At 37.9% G+C, this 26,880-nt stretch overlaps 1 protein-coding gene across 1 annotated transcript in view; it reads right to left on the bottom strand.

Moving 5' to 3' along the window:
* Positions 1–2,058: 2,058 nt before the first annotated feature.
* Positions 2,059–26,880, bottom strand: part of LOC126297748 (neurofilament heavy polypeptide-like) — a 372,495-nt gene continuing 347,673 nt past the window's right edge. The window contains exons 7-11 of the mRNA XM_049988912.1: positions 20,157–20,540; positions 15,503–15,612; positions 15,224–15,413; positions 5,645–5,751; positions 2,059–3,946 (exon numbers count right to left, since the gene is read on the bottom strand). Coding sequence (XP_049844869.1) covers positions 5,671–5,751; positions 15,224–15,413; positions 15,503–15,612; positions 20,157–20,540 — 765 coding nt within the window. The 3' untranslated portion in view covers positions 2,059–3,946; positions 5,645–5,670. The remainder of the gene's footprint in view (positions 3,947–5,644; positions 5,752–15,223; positions 15,414–15,502; positions 15,613–20,156; positions 20,541–26,880) is intronic.

Genomic DNA, 26,880 nt, shown 5'->3' with positions numbered 1-26,880 from the left:
GGAGAGAAGTCTTCCGAAGTAAGAGTGATTTCAGGTGTGCCGCAGGGGAGTGTCATAGGACCATTGCTATTCACAATATACATAAATGACCTGGTGGATGACATCGGAAGTTCACTGAGGCTTTTTGCAGATGATGCTGTGGTGTATCGAGAGGTTGCAACAATGGAAAATTGTACTGAAATGCAGGAGGATCTGCAGCGAATTGACGCATGGTGCACGGAATGGCAATTGAATCTCAATGTAGACAAGTGTAATGTGATGCGAATACATAGAAAGATAGGTCCCTTATCATTTAGCTACAAAATAGCAGGTCAGCAACTGGAAGCAGTTAATTCCATAAATTATCTGGGAGTATGGATTAGGAGTGATTTAAAATGGAATGATCATATAAAGTTGATCGTCGGTAAAGCAGATGCCAGACTGAGATTCATTGGAAGAATCCTAAGGAAATGCAATCTGACAAAGGAAGTAGGTTACAGTATGCTTGTTCGCCCAATGCTTGAATACTGCTCAGAGGTGTGGGATCCGCACCAGGTAGGGTTGATAGAAGAGATAGAGAAGATCCAACGGACAGCAGCGCGCTTCGTTACAGCATCATTTAGTAATTGCGAAAGCGTTACGGAGATGATAGATAAACTCCAGTGGAAGACTCTGCAGGAGAGACGCTCAGTAGCTCGGTACGGGCTTTTGTTAAAGTTTCGAGAACATACCTTCACCGAAGAGTCAAGCAGTATATTGCTCCCTCCTACGTATATCTCGCGAAGAGACCATGAGGATAAAATCAGAGAGATTAGAGCCCACACAGAAGCATACCGATAATCCTCCTTTTCACGTACAATACGAGACTGGAATAGAAGGGAGAACCGATAGAGGTACTCAGGGTACCCTCCGCCACACACCGTCAGGTGGCTTGCGGAGTATGGCTGTAGATGTAGATGTAGAGTGTGAGATAGTGTACAATAGTGATGAGGGCTTGGGCATCATGGTTGTTTGTGTATAGAGATGGCATGTACAGTGATGAGTATGGGTCCAGGAGGTAAAGGCGTGTGGTTACTGAAGACCTGATTAAGGAAGTGGTTAGTATCTTTGATGTGCAATTGGTTGGAGGTGTTTGTCAACAAGAGAGAAATTCTTACAGTGGGAGCACAATAATCAGCTACAATGGGGTATCCAGCATCATTGGATTTGTAGATTTTGTGGAAGATGTGTGTCTTGGAGTGTTACTGGGGTAAGGATGGGGATGGATGGATGGATGGATGGATGGATGGATGGATTCATTAGGGTTTGAGATTAGCTACCTAAATTATACTTTTAGTGGTATGAAAGTAGCTTTAAAATGCTCTGGTAATATGGGTGTATAGTGAACTATTTTCTGCATAGTTTCTTTTCATAAAGGTCTCTAAATCAGAAACACCCAGAAGGTTCTGCACAGATTACTAAACTGTATGAATTTTTCCTTTTTCTTTTAAAGAAATTGAAGTGTCACCAAGTTGCTTCTCATATGAAGCACACAAATTGATGCATATCTGAGACCATAGTAGTGTCTAATGTATCATCTAATCCTTTCTATATTGAAAAAGGATAAGGTTCTAAAAGTCTCTGTCTGAGAATTTGGTTATTTTTACTGCCACACCTGAGTGAGATGAAAAGTAAGTCTTTTACTGTCACAACTGCCTATGTGGAGAATTTTTTTCGGTTCCAGATGTAAGCAATATGAGAACATTAGCATCTCAGAATAATGGAAGTGTAAGTGTGTATCAGTCTCAGAAGAAATTTGAAATGCCTTATGACATTGCATTAACAAGAAGTGTAAAGAGAAAGTATTTACTTATTCATTTATTTTTACAGAAACTGTGACTAATTCGGTGTCATAAGTATAGCTCACAAAGTTTTTGTTTTGCACTATAGTACATTAGTGATTTTTTAGGTGTAGTTTTGAAAATACTTACTGTTTAAGTGAGGTGGTAACTCATGCATGTATATAAGCATTACTTCTGAAATGGTTTAATTGGGACATGTATACAGAAGTAATCATTTTTATTGTGTTTGATGACAAAATTTGACTGAATTAGTATCCATTTATTAAATATCATGGATCCTTTACAAGAAATTTATTACTTACATTTCTCAGAAATGCACCTCATGCCACATGAATATTTGATATGTACATGTTGGTTAATAATAGATCTAACCATGGGTGGTAGCACAAAAAAATTCAAGAAGCACCTTCAAATTCAATATTTTGAACAAAGTCTGAGAGGGAGTTTAATGCCACAACAATGCAACAGTATAAATAGTATTCAAATAAATACCAGTACATTAAGTCATTTTCACACCACATTTTTACTTTGATGACTGACACACACACACACACACACACACACACACACACACACACACACACACACACACTTATATATAACAGATATTACCTGCAATTTCAACAATGAAAATAATGAGTGATGTGAAAATTTCATCAATATGTAACAGAACAGTCATATTACACATACAAACAATTCTTACATAATAAAATGTGGTTAACTATAATGCCTATTTGTTCAATAGTTTTAATACTTATATTTAACAGCTTCTCATATATCAATTTTTTGTTATTTATTCCAAAATTACTTCACAACTTCAAAGAAGAAACAGGAAAATGAATTCAAACAACTGTTTTCGTAGTCTGCTCTCTACATACACCCAGACTAGTGATAGTTACGCCAATTCTCTTGTGAAACTGCTGAAGCTTAATTTCCTTTTTCACAAACATGCTTTTCTACAGACATTACTTAGAACTATGCAACTGTTAAACTACGTTCAATCTTTACACTGAATCTTGCATAATCATTCAGATAGTATAGTTACACTCCCAGCAATATTACATTTTGGTCACTTTTGAATAACCATATTATAAGTGTCTCAAAATACTATATATTAGTTTCTCTTAATTTTACTGTAATTCTTGCATTATTACTGTTGTATAACTGTTTATCTACAATTTGTTTCATTTTCATGTATTTCTTTAAGAAATTAGCAGACTAAATTCGCCATAGAGTGATGCTTCCAACCAGCACAACAAAAGGATGGCAAATACATGATGTTAAATCATCAGCCATCAATTTAATCAACAAAATATTTCTAGTCATGGAATACTACGAAGGAGTATACCCTTAATCTATTGCAATAACATATGACACACAGCAATATTCCAATTTTTAAGCACATTCAAATTAATGAGAAGGAAGGACAAAAGCTCCTGTTGTGTAGAACAATAAAGGGAAAATATTTCTTCAGGAGTGTGTTACACTGAAGTTCAATAAAAGAACACACTAAATGGAACATTGATTAACACTCATCATTTTAGATTTTCATTTGAATTTCCATCAAATGCAATCATCAAATTTAGCATATAGGCAGGACACAATACAAGGAAAACCATATTGGTTTTGATTGCTTTCAACACAGAATGATACAACACTGCTCATACCATTGAAATTTTTACTTTAACTTCTGCATCATGCCAATGGTAACCAAAAGTGACTGAAAGCCATTATGAAATCCCAGTAGCCAAATTAGAACAAATGGTATAAGTATTTGTGCATTGAAATTAAGTTTAAGGATTTTAACAGAATATTCAGCTTCAAACCAATTCATCACACAGAGTAAAATGACAGTTCTTATACAATTACAAAGAAACCCATTAAGAAAATATCTTAGACATTGTTTCCTATGTGGCTGGAATGTATTGTGTATTACCTCCCTAATAATACTTATTATTTCTGGTCCTGTCAGAAATCTTCAACAATAATTGCACAATAATATTAAGAAACTCTACATAAGAAAAACCAATTTCTTCACAATACTGGGAACACAGCAGTCTAGTAAAATTGCAAAGGCAGTATTGTCTCTTGGTTGTATCCTCACACATTCTGGAATGTGACATTTTCTGCAAATAAATAATAAATTTCAACATTGATTTGTCTACACAAACTTCTGATAAAATTATTTAATAATAATAATAATAAGTAATATTACATAATCAAAATAAGAATTAATATAGTATCCTAAATCATTGTGCGCACACTACAACCGAAAGGTATCATTTTTTCCAAACTCAATTGTTTTACATGATGTAAATGAGTAATTTTTTGTGCGCGCTTACCTTCTGCAAGATGTAATATATGAAATCACAGCTAACCTTTGTTTTTGTAAAAGTGATTTGTTCAGCTTGATAAACGTGTCTAAAACAAACTGCCTCCATTGTAGACCAACTACAGTGAAATATGTGGGGAGGAGGAGGAGGAGGAGGAGGAGGAGGAGGAGGAGGAGGAGGAGGAGGAGGTTGGACGTGGGCAGAAAATACAGTGGAACATTTGAAACAACTTACATATGGTGTAATGCATCATAGATGATGCGATAAGATAACAATAATGGATCCTAAGTGAATGAGTGGCCACATTAGCAAATAATAAAAAGAAAAAAAAATGGGAGGCCATTGTTTATCTTAGATGGTAAATCACTGGAGTTAAGACGTGTGGATTATTGTGTATTATTACTAGAAAGTAACAATTCAAACTAGTTATTTTATATGCCAAAAAACTGATAAGCATGAATAATTTTCCTGTGCACATGACTTTCTTTTTCCATTGCAAAGAAACTACTATTTTTACTTCTACACATTCTGATAGAAACTTTTCTCTACTTTTACAGTGATACACTACCCAAATGTATACATAAGTAGGTAAGAAGAAACCTACAACTTAAATCTCAAGAGCCTTTTCTTTTTCTCTTTTACTGCAACATAATAGGTGTCCAAACTTTTTTTCCCAAATTAAGAGTTTAGAACGTAGAAAATTTGTCACAACTGTGCAAGTGAGATAGTGTGTAATGACAAAAATCAATCAAGATAGTGACACCAGGAAAAGAAAGTGGAGGGGTGGAACTGTAATCAGAGTGATTACAACTTTTAAATTATAGGAAAGTGAAAGAAATTAACATTACGCAGCAACAGTCCTATGTGAATCTCTGTAACTATAATTACATTGTGATACACTTATGGAGCTATTTTTTGAGCAACTTTATTATTTGCTCTTGAAGCATACTCAAGCTATGTCAATAATTCACCAACTGTTTACAATACAGTGCTCTGAATCAGTGCCTTTACTGTCATCTACCACTGTTTTATACAAATAGTGTGTTTCAAAAGTAAGTATATGAAGTTATACATTTTTCATATTTAATTAGTGTATGATATGAAATAGTTGGAGTCCCATTCAACCTACATCTAGGGACAAAACACAAAATTTGAACTCCAGAAAAAGACCTTTTCTACTTCATACAGCAACCACCTTACTGTTACAACAAAGATTTTATATCTATGAAATTTTCTTGCTTTATCAGCTAACTAATAGCTCTACTCTGAAAACAGTTGTTACTTAGCTAATAATGTGAGAAGATTTCATCACTGAAAATCCCTAAGAAAGCTTACATTTTCTTGTCAATTTCATATATCTGAAATTTTTAGTTACATATATTATTTTAATTATGTGTAGAAAATTCAGCATATCACTTTTACAGTATGGAAGTGTCAAAGCAAATTTTATAGCAATAAAACTTATGGAATAGTGTTCTTGATATATCATACCATTGGTGGTAGTTCAGAGGTAACGATCAATGCTCTGAATTCTTTTGGATCCTGCTCTCCCACTCAGCAATCAGTGCACTTCTTTTTCTTGGGGAATTTTTCTGAAACTTTAAAACAAATAGACTTTTACAAATTACAGACAAATGATCCACATAATCTAACTTCTTGGCACAATCACAGAACATGCCAAAAGGGTAATTTTTATTTTTACTACTACCAGACCTGAGCTTATGAGATCATGTGTTTGTTTCTCTGCAGGAAATCCTTTGCAGAAGCCAAAAAGGACAGTTATTACAAGGTTATCAGGAAAGTGGTTCAGTGTTCTGACAAGCTACCCTCCCAATTTGTTCTCAAATACAAGAAAGGGGGTTGAATTGGAAATTAATTGCTTATCTCCACTTTTATAAATCCATATTATTACAGCATATTTTAATCTTTCAGGAAGTATTCCTTGACTCACTGACTGATTATAAAGCTAAATAAAAGAAAACATTGGAAGTCAACTAGTGTGTGCGAGTTATTTGATCTACTACGTCCCTTTGAACTCTCAACTCTTGAAATTATCCTCATTTTCCTACAAGTTCCTGTTAACATTCTGCTCCCTGTATTTTATCCCTACTACCTTCAGAATTTTGAAGAGTGTATTCCAGCCAACACAGTAATAAGCTCTCTCTAAATCTCCAAGTGCTAGAAATGTAGGTTTATCTTTCTGCAGTGTGTCATTCAAGACACATTATTGTATTGCATGTTCATTTCTTCAGAACCCAAACTTCTCTTCCCTAAGGTTGGCCTCTACCAGTTTGTCCCTTCTTCTATAAATAATTAGCATCAGTATTTTTGAACCATGACCTAAGAGGTTGATAATTCAGAGATATTAACAACTGTTGCAACTTGGCTCCTTTGAATTATTACAGTCACCTACTCCACAGCCTTGTGTCAACTTAGGTCTTTCAGAGCTCTGTGAAATTCTTTTTGCTGTGTCGCCATCATGAGTTGTCCTACTTTTATCTGGAGGGACTGAGTCCATACAATAGTAGATCCTTTCTGAATAAGGGGAATAAGTACTCCCTCTCTAGTCATCTGGTTTATGTAATAAAATGAACTAGATGGCACAAATGGTACAGAACTAAAGCACTTGCCCAACCTAAGCTGTGACACGATCCGTGCCAGAAGACCGCTGCTAAGGAGCACGAGAAGGTGCACGGCTGCACTGCCTAGATTTATTGGGTTGAATTAACAGCACTCCCAGTGCTGGGTTGGAAAGCATGCTGGACACCCCCCCATTACATCTTCGGCTTACAATGGAGGCAGCAGCAGGTGTGTGTATGTTAAGAAACTGGAAATCTGTAGGATTTCCAGAATTCCACACTTATATAATGAATGTGGTAAACATAAGAATGATAGAGAAAATGCATGCTCACTATGTGACAACTTCCAGTGGCTTCAGTAAATCTTTATAACCATAGGAAGTAGGGAGCAGTGTAAGAAATAACCACAGTACTGTTCAGATGACAGTCTGGTTTACTGACTGATGAAAAACAGACGAGGTTGCTGGAGGCAGTGTACACAGGGTGCAGCCTCAAATAGAAAGCACAATCTATCCAGAGAAGCTGGCAACAGTATTCCAGGGGAAATATTCACAATTAGAGTATGTGCAGGGAAGTATCTATGTAGGTGTTACGAGGCTCATAGCATCTGCATTCATTCATACAACCAAGTTGCTCTGAAATCCCTATCAACCCCTGCAATGAGATCAAATATATTTTGCAGAGTGAAAACCTGCTGTCAGTCCCTTATCACTCAGGAGTTAGTAGTAATAAGCAAGCTAATAGGCTGGCCACCACAGGGAAAATGACCATTTGTTGGACCAGAACCTCTCCTACCCATCACTACTTCAGTGGTAAAATTTAATACTATGTAATTGAATTACAAGACAGCATGCAAAATATTAGACTACAATCCAAAATCAAAATTGTGGCAAGCCAATGATGCCAGAACTATGTTATAAGAAAATTTCTGTAATTGTGGGGTTAACATGAGGCAGATTTAACTTTTAGATCTAATGATTGGGCATAGGAACCTCAAGAAACACCTGCACACAAAGGGTATCACTAAGTGGGTCTGAGACTTCTATCCAGTCACATATTGACCAGTCTGGTACAGTAATAGAAGATAGCAAAAGTAAAGCCAAACTTTTAAATTTCACATTTAAGAAATCATTCACATAGGAGAATTGTACAAAAAGACTATCATTTGACCATTGCACAGGCTCCCGTATGGGGGACACAGAAAAAATCCCTGGTGTAGAGAAACAGAGTTTCAAGCAAATAAGTTGTCAGGTCTTGATAGAATTCCATTTTGGTCTTTCAAAGAGTACTTTACAGCATCAACCCCTTACTTAGCTTGCATTTTTCATGAATCTCTTGCCCAGTGCAAGGTAGCAAGCTACTGGAAAAAAAAAGCAAAGGTGTCCCCTGTGTATAACAAGGGCAGAAGAACAGGCCCACAATGTTACAGACCAGTATCCCTAACATCATTTTGCTGCAGAATCTTTGAACATATTCTTAGATCAAATATAATACTTTTCTCGAGGGGGCAGAGTTTCTATCCATAAAACAACATGGTTTTAGAAAGCATCGCTTGTGGGAAACTCAGCTCACTCTTTTCTCACAGGAAATCCTGTGAAGCACGGATGAAGGGTAACAGGCAGATTCCATACTCCTAGATTCCTGTAAAGCATTTTATATGATGCCACACTGCCAACTTTTACTGAATGTACAAGCATATGGAATAGGTTCCCGGGAATGTAAATGGCTCTAAGACTTTTCAATGAACAGAATATGGTATTTTGTTCCCAATAGTGAGTGTTCATCAGAGACAAGGGTATTGTCAGGAGTGCCCTTGGGAAGATAGGATTCAAGAGAATGGGGCTTGTACGGAAGTATATAGACATTTGTTTTTCTCACACTGTATTTGCAAGTGGAACAGGAAAGGAAATGACTAGCAGTGGTACACCATACAGTGGCTTGTAGAGTATGGATGTAGATATAGAGAAAGAAGTGACATTTAATCTTTCAATGTGAAGTACTGGAGAGCAAAAGATACAGAATGTTTGCATGTTGAAAACTAAGTACCAATTTCAGCTGCATTAGGGCATTGAAATAATTCTGTGACAAGCAAAAATCTGTTCTACAATGAGACTCAAACCTGGATTTTCTGCCTTATTCCAGCGTTTCATTCCAGCACGCTTCATGTCCAATCCAAATTCCCAAATTGTTGCACACTCATTCTGCCCATTACCCTCTTTGATCATGGCATCTTACATGATTCCTGCAAGAGATTAGACCTAGGGTGGATCCACTCTGAAGATATCATGAAGTACCATCAAGGCTTAGATACTACAATTGTGTGTATGGTATCTGTTTTTTTGGACATGTCTAATTCCGAAGAAATTGCAGCTAACAGAGAAAGTTAAAGGGAATAATCCTACTACTTAAGGCTATTAGTTAGCTTTCCTAGAATGACAGGGGGAGAGATTGTACAATAATCTCAGTTTCAGTGTGGACAACTGGAGGCTAAGAACTACATTTCTGTCAACTTGTGGAACCTAGCCAACAGGGTCGCACACAAATGACATTGCTGATAAATGGGGTTATGTTCAGCTGTTTTACCTCTCTGGTTAAATCCCATCAATTAAATCAAGTCTCTCACTATCTTGCCTCCAAGCTCACTTTTGTATAATACCTCTTCCCCTTAGTTATGTAAGCAACAAAAGGGGTTCACACCAACAACGGTAAATAAGCTTAGTTATGTAAGTAACAAAAGGGGTTCACACCAGCAACGGTAAATAAGCTTAAAAAGTTAAATTTTCCTCAAGAGGATTCTCACATAGCTCATAATCTTGGAACTTTTCAAGTTTTATGGTGTGAAATACTGCATAAAAAGCTTTCTATTGGTTCACTATGGTCATGTGATGATATCGACCTGCAGAAGGTGACACGAGCAAGCAAAATCGGGTCCCAAGAACATTACACATACATAATTCCTTCTTGAAGTCTCTACCTATGTCTAGTTCACTTTGTATTGTCTGTGTTAACGCATGTGTCTCATATCTTGTGATCATTCCTTTTTAATTAAGAGGTTTTCTGTCCTCTGTCTTCTGACTGGTTTGATGCAGCCCACAACGAATTCCTCTCCAGTGCTAACCTTTTCATCTTTGAGTAGCACTTGCAATGCATGTCCTCAATTATTTGCTTCATGTATTCCAGTCTCTGTCTTCCTCTACAGTTTTTGACCTCTACAGCTCCCTTGAGTACTATGGAAGTCATCCCCTTGTGTCTTAACAGATGTCTGATCATCCTGTCCCTTCTCCTCCTCCTCCTCCTCCTCCTCCTCCTCCTCAGTGTTTTCCACATGTTCCTTTCCCCTCTGATTTTGTGTATAACCACCTCATTCCTGACCTTATCAGTCCACCTAATTTTCAACATCAGTATGTAGAACCACATCTCAAATGCTACGATTCTCTTCTGTTCCAGTTCTCCCCACAGTCCATGTTTCACTACCATACAATGCTGTACTTCAGGCATACATTCTCAGAACTTACTTTCTCAAATTAAGGCTGATATTTTATATTAGTAGACTTCTCTTGGCCAGGTATAACCTCTTTGCCATTGCTAGTCTGCTTTTGATTTCCTCCTTGCTCTGTCCAGCAATGGATATTTTACTGCCTAGGTAGCAGAATTCCTTAACTTCATCTGCTTTGTGACCATCAATCCTGATGTTAACTTTCTCGCTGTTCTTATTTCTACTACTTCTCATTACCTTCATCTTTCTTCAATTTACTCTCAATCCATTCTCTTTACACTGTTCATTCCATTCAGCAGATCATGTAATTCTTCTTCATTTTCACTTAAGATAGCAATGTCATCAGGTTAAAGAGGTTACATTTTATGAAATCAGTACATGTATCTTGTTACATACACTCACCACAATGGAGAAGCCCACACTGGTGACCTATGACAACCAACAATTTCTGTGGACCCTGGAAATACACAGTGTTACCTTCCACCCAACAATGAACACTGACACACAAAAAGGTTATTGATACCTTTCACCTATACTGGTTTCGTTTGGTTTCTTGTGGGTTGTGGGATATGTTGAACAATATGGAACAAGCCAATATGAAACTACAAGTGAGGTTGATTAAAACATTCTCCTCCCAAATGTGTACAGGAACATGTGGATCATGCATCACAGTTCTGTTACTATCCTTGGATCTTATGGACTTCTTTATGGAAGATGAAGAAAGGACACTGAGAAACTGGTGTTCCTGGGCATGCATCAAATTTTTTTGCACAAGTACGTCATTGTGACCACACCCCTCATATTTCAAATTGTGTTTCAGCATTGGTTATAGAGGTGACAAACCAGATTCTTTCACCTTGTGGAACCTGCCTGACAAGCTCACACACTAATATTTCCAGCTTATTTTCAAAGTCATTGCCTACCAATGGTGCCAAGTTTGACAACACCTCCAAATTTAATTACATGGTGCCGCATGGGCATATTTCCATCAATGTTCATGGAGTTCAGCACTTTTTGTCTGAATTGCCACAATTTATGCCCAAACTTGTCCAAATCCCACATACCAACTTACTCCTGTGGTGTGACACCTTTAAAGGCAAATCACATTCTCTCCCTGCCAAATTCTGCAGGACCATCTTTGATGGTCTGCATAACTTATCACATCCTGGTATTCATCCCACCACAAAATTAGTGACTGAGGACTTTGTGTGGTCAGGTGTTTAAGTCGACTGCAGACAGTTTATGCACACCTCTTGTTTGCCAATGCGACAGGCTAGGACACCACAGTTTTCTGCAACACGGAAAATATGACAAACTAAGACTGACTCCAATGTGTCCATTTGGACCCAGTTGGTCCACTACTGGAGTCAAATTTGTTCTGACATATTTTCTCCGCAACTGACAGGACAATGTGTTGCATGGAAGCTGTACCTTTAAAGGATATGATAGCTAAATCTACTGCTTTGGCCTTTGTTCATCTGTGGATTCCTTGTTTCAGTTGCCCATCATCAATTTATACTGACCAGGTGTGTCACTCAGCCCCATCTTTTTATTCTGGGTCTTTGTCTATTTCATTTTTGAGTGTGCATATTAACACCCATGACTCTTGTCTTATGATCAATCACATTTAATAAAGTGGTTACATTTTGTGGTATCAGTACATTCATTTTATTCCACATACCACCACCACACATGAAACCACAACCATCTAACTATGCATTTTTGTACAACATACTCTGAAGCCTTGATGGCGGAGAGGCCTTATGTGAATCCACTGTATGGGACCAAGTTAGGCAATTTTAATTATAATAGTTTTGAGAAGTGAAAACAGTTATATTGTTATTGAGTTATTCTGTCATATCTTAATGTAATGTACAATTACTGATGTCTGAAGAAAGATAAAAAAAATTCGCAATATCTGTTCAGTTTTAATTTTCTTGATAGGTTTCATTATTTGCATTACTTTTCCTTACTTGCTTAGTTACAAAATTTGATTCTAATAGCTCAGGAATAATCTAGTTTTCTACTGATTTAATTTTAAATATCCCAGTAAATCTGAATTTTGTCGGTAATGTGTCCACCTTAAACATTCAACAAGAGAGAGAATCTTGACAGTATGGTTGAAATGTGTGTTTAAATGATGCTGTGGTCATGAGGTGGCAGAATCTGACTGGTAGAATCAACAGAAACAAATGTCTGCTGTCCTTGGCTGGATGTTCACAATGGTAACACAAGATGGACCAGTGAACAACATGCCAACAGACTCTGAAGAGTTACTGAGAGAGAAACCAAGATGATGTGATAATGTAGTAAAGTAAATCTAGAGTTAGGTACAATGGCAACTATACACAAATGAAGTGAAGATAAGGCATGAGTTTATGGCTATGTGGTCATATTTATCTCATCTTCAGCAAGAACTATCGTTGGAGCATACACTTGAGGAATTTCAGGGTGGCACTTTCTTGGAAAACTGCAGCACTTTACAGGTTCTGCCACTATCAGCCATCCAAGTCAATTTATTCTAGTGGGTATTCAAGTTTGTTGGGCCAAGACAATAAATGTGTTACCAACAATTTGAATCCTTCGCTCTCTGTATGACATTTTATCTGTTATTAAAATTCTGTAAGGCACTTTAAACACATTCAACAAATAAATACATAGACAAATGTCCTTGTTGGTGCTTCACATTTGATGTTTGTTGTGTGTGCTGGTGAAGTTTCAAACCATTCTGACAGATGGCAGAGCCATAGTACAGTGTCAATATGACATCTACATGCAACTCACATTACGATCAGTGTGCTGTTATTGGATTCTTGTGTTCAAAAAAAGAAACCATGGTGAACATCCATAAATGTTTGTGTGCAGTGTATGGTGGTGCTGCAGTTGATAGTAGTACAGTTGGGCAATGGATAAATGAAGTTAAAATGTCAGGAAATGCAGAAACAGAGCTCCAGGATCAACCAGGCTCAGGACGTCCTATCACAGCCACTGCTCCAGACATCCAGACCTGATACCCTCAGACTTCCATCTCTTTAGGTTGCTTAAAGATTCTCTATGGGGAACACACTTTGAAGATGACTAAAGTGTCATCCATGCAGTGAAAACATGGCTATGCCTACAGCACAAGAGCTTTTACCAGCAGGTAGCACATGCTCTTCCACAATGTTGACATATGGCCATAGGACATGATTGAGATAATGTAGAAAAATAGGACATGGACGAGACCTGTTTACCATGTCACCAAAATCTGAATCTCAACAATAAATATGTTCCGAGAATAAAATGTAGGGCATTACTTATTGAACGACCCTCTTAGTATAATCTAAGAATTTCTGCACTCTGGTGTGTATTTTCTCCTTAGAATCTTTATTGTTGTGTGGTTTGTATAATATGGAAGTATTATGGTTCTGATGTCTCCCAGAGTACAAGTTTTCTTAAAAATATTTTATAGCTTCTACTAGCAATTTTATTACAGTCTTCTGTGTTGTACTTTATTTGATATACTTCGACTTTAGTCTGTTGAGCTAATAATTTATTGTTTTATAAGCAACTACATCATATCAGATGTTATTGGTACACTGATTTAGCATGTGTCAACATGCTACTATTCTTGTTTAAAAGATATATAGATATTTTATTATTCAATAGCTATCTTAGCTACTTATCAAATATTTATTTCTACACTAATAATGAAACTGTAAAACCATAATGTTGTCTGTCTCTGTATAAACACAGATCTCCAAAACTGCTTGGTGAATATTCATATGGTTTGCACAGGTAACTTCAGTCTAGCTGGAGGCAACCTATAGGATTTATTTCAAAACTGTACCACAGATGAAAATAGTGTAATTTGAATTTTAGGAGTCTTCTCAGGTTAGTAGCTCAGATATTTGCCTTAGTGATGGTGTAATATCTAAAGAACCAATAGATGATACTGTCAGTTTTTTACCTCAGTGACAGGAGTATTTTTAGAAGTTTACATCAGTGACAGAATTAAATACAACAATCTTATCTTTATGAATACAAACTAACAGTGAATTTCCAGAATGATATTTTCGCTTTGCAGCGGAGTGTGCGCTGGTATTAAACTTCCTGCCAGATTATAACTGTGTGCCTGACCAAGACTCAAACTCGGGACCTTTGCTTTCCGCTGGCAAGTGCTCTACCATCTGAGCTACCGAAGCACGACTCGCACCCAGTCCTCACAGCTTTACTTCTGCCAGTATCTCATCTCCTACCTTCCAAACTTTACAGAAGCTCTCCGCAGGAGAGCTTCTGTAAAGTTTGGAAGGTAGGAGATGAGATACTGGCAGAAGTAAAGCTGCGAGGACCGGGCGTGAGTCGTGCTTCGGTAGCTCAGATGGTAGAGCACTTTCCCGCGAAAGGCAAAGGTCCCAAGTTCGAGTCTTGGTCAGGCACACAGTTTTAATCTGGCAGGAAGTTTCATAACAGTGAATTTACTTGGCTAGGCTATACAGATTTACTGATTTCAGTTTGTGTGTTAAAGACTTTAAAAAATGCTTTGCTTGTTTCATTACATTTCATTTATATTTGACTTCTTTGCTAGGAAAAGATTTCTTTACAAAGTGATCCTGTAACAGTTCTGTTTTTACTGAGTAAGGTATGGAATCCTAAAAAGTGACAGTATGCAAACGTCCTCCTTTATCCACTGTTAAGCACGGGCCTACAGTCAGTATCTGTATAAAAAGCTCACATGCTTAACTGGAAAATACTTATAATTTTGCAAGTGTGTTTATGCTTCCTTGAGTGTTTTACATTTCCCTGTCTATAAGTTAAAATAATTAACCTCTTAGCCATCTTTATGATCCTTGGAAAGTATTTCATTTCACAATGGAATGTCTATTTAGCAGAAAATTGAATGTTATAGTAGACTAATGTCTACTCCAATTAAAATTTGAAAACCTGCAATTGGAATTATTAAGCTAATGCTGTGTAGATATTCCTCTTAATTCATAACTGAATGCCAGTTCTCACCTTTTGTGAAGCAGGATCCTGTGAAACATCCAATGAATCATCAGAATCTAAGAGGTTTGGAATAGACTGTGCACTCTGCAAAGTCTGTTTCCCTCCATCACCATTGATATGATTAATTTCTTCTTCCTCAATACTACCAATGCTCAAAAGATTTGGCTGTGACTGAGCAAATAGTTTTGCTCTCAGCAACCTTCCAAGATGAAATAATACATGTTATGAAACAATTTACCACAAATCACATAACTGCATTAGAAATGATTGTAAATTTATAGGACCTACCTCAATTCTTCTTCACGTTTTTGCATCTCTTGTAACTCTGCTTGTATCTTCTCTTCAGCTGATTGGTAGCCCTTTCTCACTGGAGTCTTTACCAGTTCTTCATCTGAATCCTGTACAAAATGCTTCTTTTATGAAATCTGTCAGTATAAAAATTACTCTCTCCCCTCTATAATTTGCTACTATGAGGGACGATCAAAACTTTCCATTTGAGTATTTTGCTGCAGTATGTACACAATGTAACATGACTCTGATGTGGGTATATAAGCACCCACATGTGACAAAGTATTAGTGTGGCATTCCTGTCTTTCCAATGCATCTGTGTGCAGTAAATGTGGAAATGTGAACTATGGCCATATTACCAAATTCGTGTGAACAGGACCAACAGGCTGTTTTTCTTTCCTTGGTTGCTGACGCGCAAAAACTGGAAGACATCCACTGGAGAATGAATAATGTGTATGGGGTAGCATGTCTATGAAAAAACTACCATTGTGGAATGGTGCACCAAGTTCATAACAACAGATGTCCCCATATAGGAAATGTAATGCAGAAATTACACAAACTCATGTGGGAGACACTAGAAACTGCCCTATAGTCCTGATCTCTTGCTCACGTTATTATCATGCCTTTGGTCCCTTAAAAAAGTCCTTAATCCGTTGAAAATCTGTCAGATGAGGATGTGGAACAGCCAGTTAAGAACTACTTCATTCAGCAGGACACAATGTTATACCAAACAGGTATTTTTAACCTGATGCTTTGCTGAGATGATTGCCTCAATGCTCATTGTGATTTTGCGTGATTGGCATACCTATTCTGAACAGTGTGGTTTTTCAAATAGAAACTTTTTGATCACCCCTTAAATATCATGACATGTACAACTGGAAGTCCAATGATCTACATAGCAAAGAAACAAACGAATATTATGGTTTACTATCTCAAATGATGCTCCAATTAGACATGGTAACTGGTAATGAAATTGGCTTTCCTATTTTGAAAGGGACCATCTTGGCATTTGCATTAGTTTAGAGAAACCATGAAAAACCTAAACATGGATGGCAAGATAGAGATTTGAGCTCCCTTTGCCTGGAATGTAAGCTCAGTGTTTCAACAACAATGTTACATTTCTCAGCAAATATGTATAGAGTCTAAAAACCAATGGCTCAGGTACCACGTTGCATAGTATCAAGTAAACATAATGAAATGCACACTTCAGTTGTGTGGCAATAAAACTAGGACACTATTTCCTGTACAACTGATTTTCAAATAGCAAACAATGGAAAATCCATAATAAAAACAACAAGCATTACATTGCTCTTCACCATGGAGATGGCATTGAGTGGCAAATGGGCACATTTATTTATTTATTTATTTATTTATTTATTGTTTCGTGGGACCACATTAAGGAGAAGTCTCCATGGTCATGGAACGAGTCAATACATGAAACTATAATACGATTGTAGAAACAGATAAAATGAAATATAAGAAACATATTCAGGCGACAAGTCGTTAGTTTAAATAAAGAAAATCAAGAATGTAACACTGGAATTTGCTTAATTTTTTAGCTCTTCCAGGAGCTCCTTGACAGAATAGAAGGAGTGAGCCATGAAGAAACTCTTTAGTGTAGACTTAAGTGTTTGAGTTCTTGTGGTAGCTTATTGAAAATGGATGCAGCAGAATACTGCACTCCTTTCTGCACGAGTCGAGGAAGAGCATTCCACATGCAGATTTGATTTCTGCTTAGTATTAACTGAGTGAAATCTGCTAACTCTCGGGAATAAGCTAATATTGCTAACAACAAACGACATTAAAGAAAATATATACTGTGAGGGCAATGTCAAAATTCCCAGACTATTGAATAGGGGTCGACAAGCTTTTCGAACTTACACCACACATAGCTCGAACAGCCCGTTTGAGCCAAAAATACTCTTTTTGAATCAGAAGAATTACCCCAAAAAATAATACCATATGACATAAGCATATGAAAATATGTGAAGTAGGCTACTTTTCATGTTGAAGTGTCACTTATTTCAGATACTGTTCTAATGGTAAATAAAGCAGCATTTAGTTTCTGAACAAGATCCTGAACATGGGCTTTCCATAACAGCTTACACCTAGGAAATGTACCCATTCTGTCTGATTAAAATATCAGTTCTTGTTGAATTGTAAGTTAGAAACTGTAAAAACTGAGTCTCACTGTGATTTAGCATCAAATTATTTTCCACAAGGCACAAACTTATTTCATGAACTACATTATTTGACAATGTTTCAATATTACACACAAAATCCTTCACTACCAAGCTGGTGTCATCAGCAAACAGAAATATTTTTGAATCACCTGTAATACTGGAAGGCATATCATTTATATAAATAAGAAACAGCAGTGGGCCCAGCACCGACCCTTGGGGAATGCCCCACTTAACAGTGCCCCATTGGGACTGAACATCACTACCACTCTCAATATTGTGGAGAATTACCTTCTGCTCTCTGTTCTTAAAGAAAGAGGTGAACCAATTGTAAGCTACTCCCCTTAGTCCATAATGGTCCAACTTCTGCAGTAATATTTTGTGGTCAACACAGTCAAAAGCCTTCGTTAAATCAAAGAAAACACCTAACATTCGCAACCTTTTATTTAATCCGTCCAAAACCTCACAGAGAAGAGAGAATATAGGATTTTCAGTTGTTAAGCCATTTCTAAAACCAAACTGTACATTTGACAGCAAATTATGTGAATTTAAATGCTCCAGTACTCTTGTATATACAACCTTCGCGATAACTTTAGCAAACACCGATGGCATAGAAATAGGTCTATAATTGTCAACATTATCCCTGTCTCCCTTTTTATAAAGTGGCTTCACTACCAAGTACTTTAATCGGTCAGGAAACCCACCACTCCTAAAGGAAAAGTCACAGATATGGCTAAGTACTGGGCTAACATACATGGAACAATACTTCAGTATTCTGCTAGATACCCAGTCATATCCATGAGAGTTCTTGGTCTTTAGTGATTTAATTATTAACTCAATCTCCCTCATGTCCGTATCATGGAGGAGCATTTCAGGTAACAGTCTCTGAACACTTTTTTCTAAGAGCGCTATATGATTCCCTGTTGGGACTAAGTTTCTATTTAGTTCACCTCCTATATTCAGAAAGTGATTATTAAATACTGTATATATATGCGACTTATCAATAACACGGACATTCCCACTACGCACTGATTCTATATCCTTGACATGTCTCTGCAGACCAGCCACTTCCTTTACGACTGACCATATGGTTTTAATTTTATCCTGAGACTTAGCTATTTTATCTGCATACCAAATACTTTTTGCCTTCCTAATAACTTTTTTAAGCACCTTACAATACTGTTTGTAATGGGCTGCTCCATTTAGATTGTGATTGTTTTTAACGTTTTTATATAATTGCCACTTTGTGCTACAAGATATTCTTATCCCTCTAGTCAGCCACCCAGGCTGCCTGTTTGTGCTAGTACCCTGTTTTGAATGTTCTAACGGAAATGCATGAGCATGAGAAAAGTCTTGAGAAAAGCATTATATTTATCGTCTACTGTATCAGCACTATAAACATCTTGCCACTCTTGTTCCTTGATGAGGTTTACAAATGTCTCTACAGCAGCTGAATCTGCTTTCCTGAACAGCTGATTACTATATTTAACATGTTATGCAGCACAAAAATCTTTTAGAGTTAAAATTTGTGCATCATGATTTAAAAGGCCATTCACCTTTTTGCTTACAGAATGCCCTTCTAGTAATGAGGAATGAACAAAAATATTGTCTATGGTTGTTCTACTGTTCCCTTACACTTGTTGGAAAGAATACAGTTTGCATAACATTATATGAATTAAGGAGTTCTACCAGCATCCTTTTCCTTGCACAATCACTTATACAATTAATATTGAAGTCACCACATATAACTAACTATTTGTATTTCCTATAAAGTGAACCAAGGACCTCCTCTAGCCTTAGCAAAAATGTTGTGAACTGAGTCTGGGGATCTATAAATAACAACAGTAAGAAGTTTAGCTCCACTAAATTTAACCACACCTGCAGAACATTCAAACACCTTTTCAGTGCACTACTTTGAAACATCAATTGACTCAAATGGGATACCGTTTTTCACATACATGGCTACTCCCCCACACCACACAGAGCTCCTAGAAAAGCTGCCAGCCAACCTGTATCCTGGTAAAGGAAGCCTCTGAATTATCTCCTTATTTAAGAAGTGTTCAGATATGCCAATAATTTCAGAGTCAACATCTATAAGCAGTTCACTGACACTATCTCTAATACCCTGTATATTTTGATGAAATATACTAATTCCCTCATTAATCGGATACCTATGCTTTGTCGAAAGAGGTTTCTTTATTAGAGAAACTTCCCTTAAGCAGGAATACCTATCAGCTGACCTCAATCTAAAAAAGGTACAGCTTTAACACCCACAACTACCGGAATTTTCCCATGAGTGATCCCACCACCCTCACCTATGCTGTCACCTATATGCTTTGCATTTGCAAGTATATTTACAAATGCACTATATTTTTTCAGAAATTTATGGTGTGTGTAGAATACAAAGGAAAAAAGCTTATTTGATTGATAAGTTCTACAAATATTACTAATTAATTCAGTAACACACTACATACCTGTGAATCATTCCCACTATTGATGTCAATCATCTTCCTTTGAATTGGAGGCTGGTTATGTACAGGTGAAACAGAAGGAGGAGAAACAACAACAGGTGCAGTATTCCTTGGAGCGGCATAAATTCTCATCCTTCCATGTGATGCATAAAACCTCTGCATCAATCCTTTCTGTCCACCACCAGATGAGAACCTGTGTGTTGGGCTTGCAAATGGAGAATTATTAAGTGATGGACTTGTTGACTGAGATCTCTTTGTTGGAACAGCTTGTGCTGAGTGTTCTCCATCATTTAGTGAATCTGAAAGATTGTTCGAAGAGGAGAAACTATTTGGATCACTCTCTCTCTCTTCTGTGGAACTGTTGACAGCATCAGGTGTTTGAGATCTCTGAAATAAAAAATTAGATACCTTATTCTGCAACTATTCTGTTCAGATCAGGAACCTATTTCAAACTTTAACTTCAATGATAATGCACTACATTAGGAAGTGAAAAGCTGGAAATTTTTAGAGAAAACTGAGAACACTGTGTTAGCAAGAACTTCTGCCAAGTACCGTTGTAACCAAATCCTGATGGAACATCTAGTTCTTAAAACTGGTAAAAGATGTAGCTTAACACTGGACTGAAACTGGCCATTCTATTATCTTTAATGGCTTCAAGTTTCCGTCATCCACTTTATTCTTTTAGGGAAAGGTTATGGAAGAATTAAACATTGAGTTGATTAAAGATTTCACTGAGAAAAATATTTCAGAGTGTATAAATCTTTGAATTTGGCCATTGCTTTTACCTCCTCTCACAGACTTAACTACTGATTTGGCTAAATTTCATTTCTTGCCCTTTCAAAATACATGCAGCTACTGAACTTCCCTCCAACAAATTGCTCTGAACTAAGTATCTGTGAGGGACACCCACACAAAGAGGCACAGTTAAACAACATTGTGCAGTTAGGTTACTCTGAAGATGAAAGAGAGAAAACTACACCACAGCTGTTGTTAATAATCATGAAGATATTAAATGTTTTTTATGAAAATATGTAGCATCTAGAGAAAATTAAAAAATGAAATGGGTGTTTAGTGTTTCACATCTTATTGATATCAAAATTTAAAAAAAAACATGTATACAATAATGGGAGAACAAAAATGATTTGATGAATGAATAATCAGTGTTCTATACTTGAGTGATTTAGAGAAACCACAGAAAATCCATGTCACTGTTGTTGGAGATATGTTTACCCTCAGTTTTCTCTGATATGAATGTATTTTTAAGTTTAGGCTAGGCAGGATAGGTGCCGTCTTAACGTCTTTAGTTAAAAAAAAGAAAAGAAAAGAAAAAAGTGACTGAAAAAATGTAACAATGTAGCAGTGTAGCACTTTAGTGGCATGGAAAGCAACTGGTGGGGAGGGGGGGGGGAGGGAGAGAGAGAGAGAGAGAGAGAGAGAGAGAGAGAGAGAGAGAGAGAGAGAGAGAGAGAGAGAGAGAGAGAGAGAGAGAGAGAGAGAGAGCGCTGTTCTGCAGACTCAGCCCTCAGCAGTGGTATTTAAACATGCAGTTCCAGGCCATCACCATCAGTACATCTGGGCCATACCATGAAGCACAGCCGATGCAACTACACCAGCCATCTTACTGCCATCTGACTGCCTGAGCTCGGGCAGCCAGCGATGTGCTACTGCCTTATGGTCTGGGCCATGCGGTGTGCTGTGACCAGTTTTACCCAGTGGGGGATCACTACTACCACCACCCCCCCCCCCTCCCCCCGATGCTCCCCAGCCTGCAGGTTCCTGTTCATCAGCTGTGTGTGTCTGCTGGGCTCACATGCCTAGCCCTGGTTACCAGCTGCCCAATTGCTGCTCTGTCATCACATTTCACACTGCTGATGCATCCACACCAGGATTTTTCAAGTCTAAGGGACATTGTCCATTGCCTTCTGTCTGCCTGCCACAGATGTACTGCTCCACACGTATATATGATCATTAACAAAGAGTTTTGACAACAGATTGCTGCCTACATCATCTGCACCTCCATCGATCTGCAGCAGTGAGCCACTTGCCCACACCTTCCTCAAGCACACTGCATCATACTTTGCAGTGGTGGCAATCACAGCAAGATTTCAAGTAAGTGCTTACCACGTTTTTTTGGGGTTTGTCAGGTCATGGTTTTTTGTCCTTTCCTCTCTTTTCCATTTGGGTTTATTGTACGTGTGTGTTATTAGTAAGCAGAATGTGTGTTGGTGAGAAAGTGACAACCCAGGAGGTGATTCAGCATTTTCTAGATTAGATAGCTGAAGTCTGAGCTGATAATGAGGCTGTGCATAATGAAATAGATAATTTTAGGGGTGCAAGACAAACAGTATTTCTAATGTACATGTACTTGCAGTTGTGAATATGAATAACCATCAGCTATATAATGAATTGACAGCAATGAAAATTTCTGCCAGATCAGAACTCTAACCAAGATTTCCCACCAATTGCTCACGGTCACCTTACCATTAGGCTGCCTGAGCATGACTCATGGCTGGAGCCACATGTTGTCTACCATGTTTATTTCTAGCATGTCTTGACACATCCTTGATGCTAGTACTGCCTTGTTGGTGGTCCCACTTTCCAGTAGGTCTGGGAAATATGTTTTCATATTTTTTTAATAGTTTACATACTGCTGCAAAGTTAAATGTGCAGTGAGAAGGTGTGTAATGCTTAACCTTCATGGACTTTCTGGGAACATTAATGTCATTACAGAAGAAAGAATTACGATGAACAACAAGGAGAGTGAGTAGAAAGTTTTGTAGACAATATCAGGAATAGCCACACATATTAAATTGACAGATGATGATCATGCCAATAAGGTTATTCTGTAGGAAGCAAAACAGTGGGTGCTTGATGCACTTTTATAGAGAGTACTGGCTAAGATGTCATGAGAACTTATGTCAATGCAGTAGCAACTGTGGCAACTTTGGTTGAAACTGACTGATTAGGCTGAGGGAGAAGCAAGTAGTATTTAATGCAGAGATCATATAATAGCTGTTGCTTTCCTGACTACATTCAGCAGTTTTGTTGGAAGCCACAGTGTCGAAGGTGCAAACAGGTGGGACACTCCATTCAAATAATACCACAGGTGCAAGGAACATGGAATCATAGTAAAACTTGTACCCTTATGTTAAACAATACAGGTGGTGATGTGACCATTCCACAGTACATGTGACCACAGGACACCCTTATGCAAAATATGCGGTAGACATTTGTCTACTCAGCTATGTGGGTGAAAGGTTGTGTACGTTTTCTTGCATATATCTTCACAGATATCTATGGCTAGCCAGAGTTTATTTGGTGCCAAAAATTTGGACTCTCTACATTGTAGACTGACATATGGGTGGTAATAGTGTCCACTCACAGGATCTGCCATTTTTTGGGTTTCCAAGTGGGGAGGAGAGACTTCCAACTGTGGGTTGAAGTTCTCATTAGCACAGGAATTTGCTACAATGTCATACTTGGGCTACAGTTCTTAGTTAAACACCACGCCAAAGTCTGTCTACAGCAGCACATACTGGAGCTGGATCAACATAGTTCCATTTCAGTTTTACTGTTGAAAGAAGAAAACTCGCAAAAGGAAAACCCAAGACATCACGTAAGCCAACTAAATGGCATGCACAGTCTCAGACTCAACTGTCAGGATACAATAGTGAAAGGCACAGGAAGGTTGCTTTGCATGAGAGTGGGAGCTAACCTGCCAATCAATGCCTTGTGTGCAGTAGATCCCTAATCAGGAAATGATAAACTGGATCAGATACAATGTTCCACACAGCAAAATTTATCTTTCATGCAGGAAATGTGCAGATGCTGGATAGTGCCCAGCAGTGTAGACAATTTGGGTTCAGAAATAAGGCTATCAAAAAGTGCACTGAAACCTAACTTAGAGGTGTAGGACAAAGACACGTTCAACAGGGATTATGGAGTAGAATACATGGAACCAGGGCAGTCTTGATTTAACTGCACTAAGGGGAAAGGTGTCTTATCTAAATGGATGTGATAAAGTGGAAATGAAGAGGTTATTGGAGAAATTTGCAGATTTATTTAACCTGCATGGACAATGCCTGCTACATGACTATTGCAGCATGGAATTCCACAACAAATAAGATGCTTGTGTACAAGAAACCTTATCAGGCCCCATCTACAACCAGTGATGATGGAGTTTATTGATCAACAGCACCAGGATGTAATTATTAAAGAAAGCACCAGTCTTTAGTCAGTGCTTCTCATAACAAGTGGTAAGAAGGCTTATCAGGTCTGCTGTGACCGTGAATATCTAAACAACAAGCAATAACTGATGCATACCCCATGCCAAACATTACAAATACCTTAGACAACCTGGTGCAATGCCATTATTTTACCACCATGGATTTATGATTTATGAGGGGGGGGGGGGGTACCACCAATTAGAGGTAGCACCAGAGGATTGACCTGAAACACCGTTTTCAGTTCCATTTGATCACTACAAGTACCATCAGATGCCATTTGGTTTGAAAAATGCAACTTTCCAACACTTGTTAGATGGGGTGCTACAGATTCTGAAACCAAAACAATGCTTGGTGCAACTAGATGACACTGTATTCTCCAACACATCCAGGAGTATAAGGTGCATCTACAAGAGGTCTTTGAGTGCTTGGGTGTGGCACAACAGACAGCCAGCTTAGAAACGTGCCACTTTATATTACAGGAAGTCTGCTATTCAGGCCATATCATCAGCCAAGATGGTGTACGACTAACTCCCAGCTGATACAAGCTGTAAATGATTTCCCAGTGTCTAGCACAAATGAAGAAATTACAGTCATCTCAGAACTGCAATTTTATAGAGAATACATCCCAAAATTTGCAGAAGTAACAGACCCCTTATGCCTTTGTTAAAGAAGAGGTGATAGGTTCATGAAGCTCCACACTGAAGCAGCTCGAGGTATTGCACTGAAATGAATTTCGAGACAGAGATCCAACTAATCATTTGACTCACTGGGCTTTATGGCTAACTGAATTTGGTTTTGAAGTTGTCCAATGTTCAAGGAAGTCTCACTGGTACACTGACAGACTTAGATGCTGTGCTGTAGAATGTATTGAGTCAACACAGAAGAACAGCACAAAGCTCAGGGTGGGCGAGAAGCCCTGTACCCTAGTATCAAATGCTAATTCATTTGATTTGTTTTAGCGCAACTATGTACTTTAGTATTAAGTGCCCAATGTATCTGTATGTTCATCATGTTAACACATTTCTTGACATATTTTTACATATGTCTGGTGTTACAGTGTGAAATACATCATCAAAAGCATTGCACAGTTCTTCATTTGTAGCATAGCAACATGCAGATACATGCACCTTAATGACTCACCATAATGAGTTTAAGGTGTGGTGATGTCAGGACATTTTGGTGGCCATTTCAAGGAAGCTGGTGGTGTTGATGCACCACAACTTATCAGCCATCCATCATAAAAAAAGCTCATTTAGGAAATTGCACACTGCAGGAGCATAGTGAGGAGGCACTCAGTCTTACTGCAACCATATGCATTCTGTGAGGCCCCTTTCCTCAAGCTGAGGTATGAAAAAAGTTTGGAACATGTATAAATAATTTGTGCCATTCACAGTCCCTGGAAAAACGTATGGTCCAAGCATAAGTTGTGAAGTCATCGCTGCCCATATCATTATGTGAGGCAGCTTTCTTTTTAACATGACCAAGTAAAGAAGATTCTCTCTGGCTCAAACGACAATATTTCTACCGTGTGAGCTGTGAAATGGCACATTCACTTGAAAACATAACCTTGGCATAGTTCACTGCATTTTGAAATTGAGTTAACAAAACTTGGCATGCTGAAACGCACTCATTCCAGTCTGTGTCTGATAACTGTTATGAAGTTCAGTCATAAAGGTCTGACTATAATGTCTTTTTTGATATGATCTCACATTTTTATCCTTGGTATACCAAATTTAAAGCATATTGTGTGCTGACTTCACAGGAGACTGTTCAATCGAAGTAGAGAATCGGGCACGTATCTTCTCATGTCTTCTTCCTCCCACTCAGTGGCTTCTCTGTGACACTGTCAAAAACAAAAGCCTGTATTTCTCAATTCAGAAGTGTTGCCTTTCATGGCGGAGCCTCATCACATCTTTCCTAGAATGCTACTGTAGTATTCTGTCTCATTGTCTGCCCTGTGTGTCATCATTCAGGCATGCACACACTTGTCACTAAATGCTCCTCAGTAGTGCAATTAGGACCACTCATGTCTGACATGGCTACAAATTAAAACACTATTGTGGAAACATGTGAACACAAATTGCAATAAGTAGTAATAATGTTACCAACTTGCATAATAACATCTCATACTATACAGAAGTTACAGGGGTACAGGGACTTCTTGCCCACCTTGTATTTAAAAATCATGTGTCTTGGTCATGATCACCATATCAAATCAACAGGCAAAAATGCTGGCACAGACTATTGTTAACTATTGGTTAACAAAAATCTAATGTCAGAGACAATAATAAATGACCACAGCACTAATTGCCATGTGTGTCCAAGTTATTGAAGCAATTACACTTATTATTTCTCCCAAGAGTGCTAGTTCTGCAAGGCTCAGAGGAGAGCTTCTGTGAAGTTTGGAAGGTAGGAGACAAGGTACTGGCATGGTTAAGCTGTGAGGACAGGGTGTGAGTCGTGCTTAGGTAGCTCAGATGGTAGAGCACTTTGCCAGTGAA

The sequence above is a fragment of the Schistocerca gregaria genome, chromosome X, assembly GCF_023897955.1.
Source record: "Schistocerca gregaria isolate iqSchGreg1 chromosome X, iqSchGreg1.2, whole genome shotgun sequence".
Classification (NCBI taxonomy): Eukaryota; Metazoa; Arthropoda; class Insecta; order Orthoptera; family Acrididae; genus Schistocerca; species Schistocerca gregaria.
Note: the sequence above shows the minus strand (reverse complement) of the source record. Positions and strands in the feature narration are given on the sequence as shown.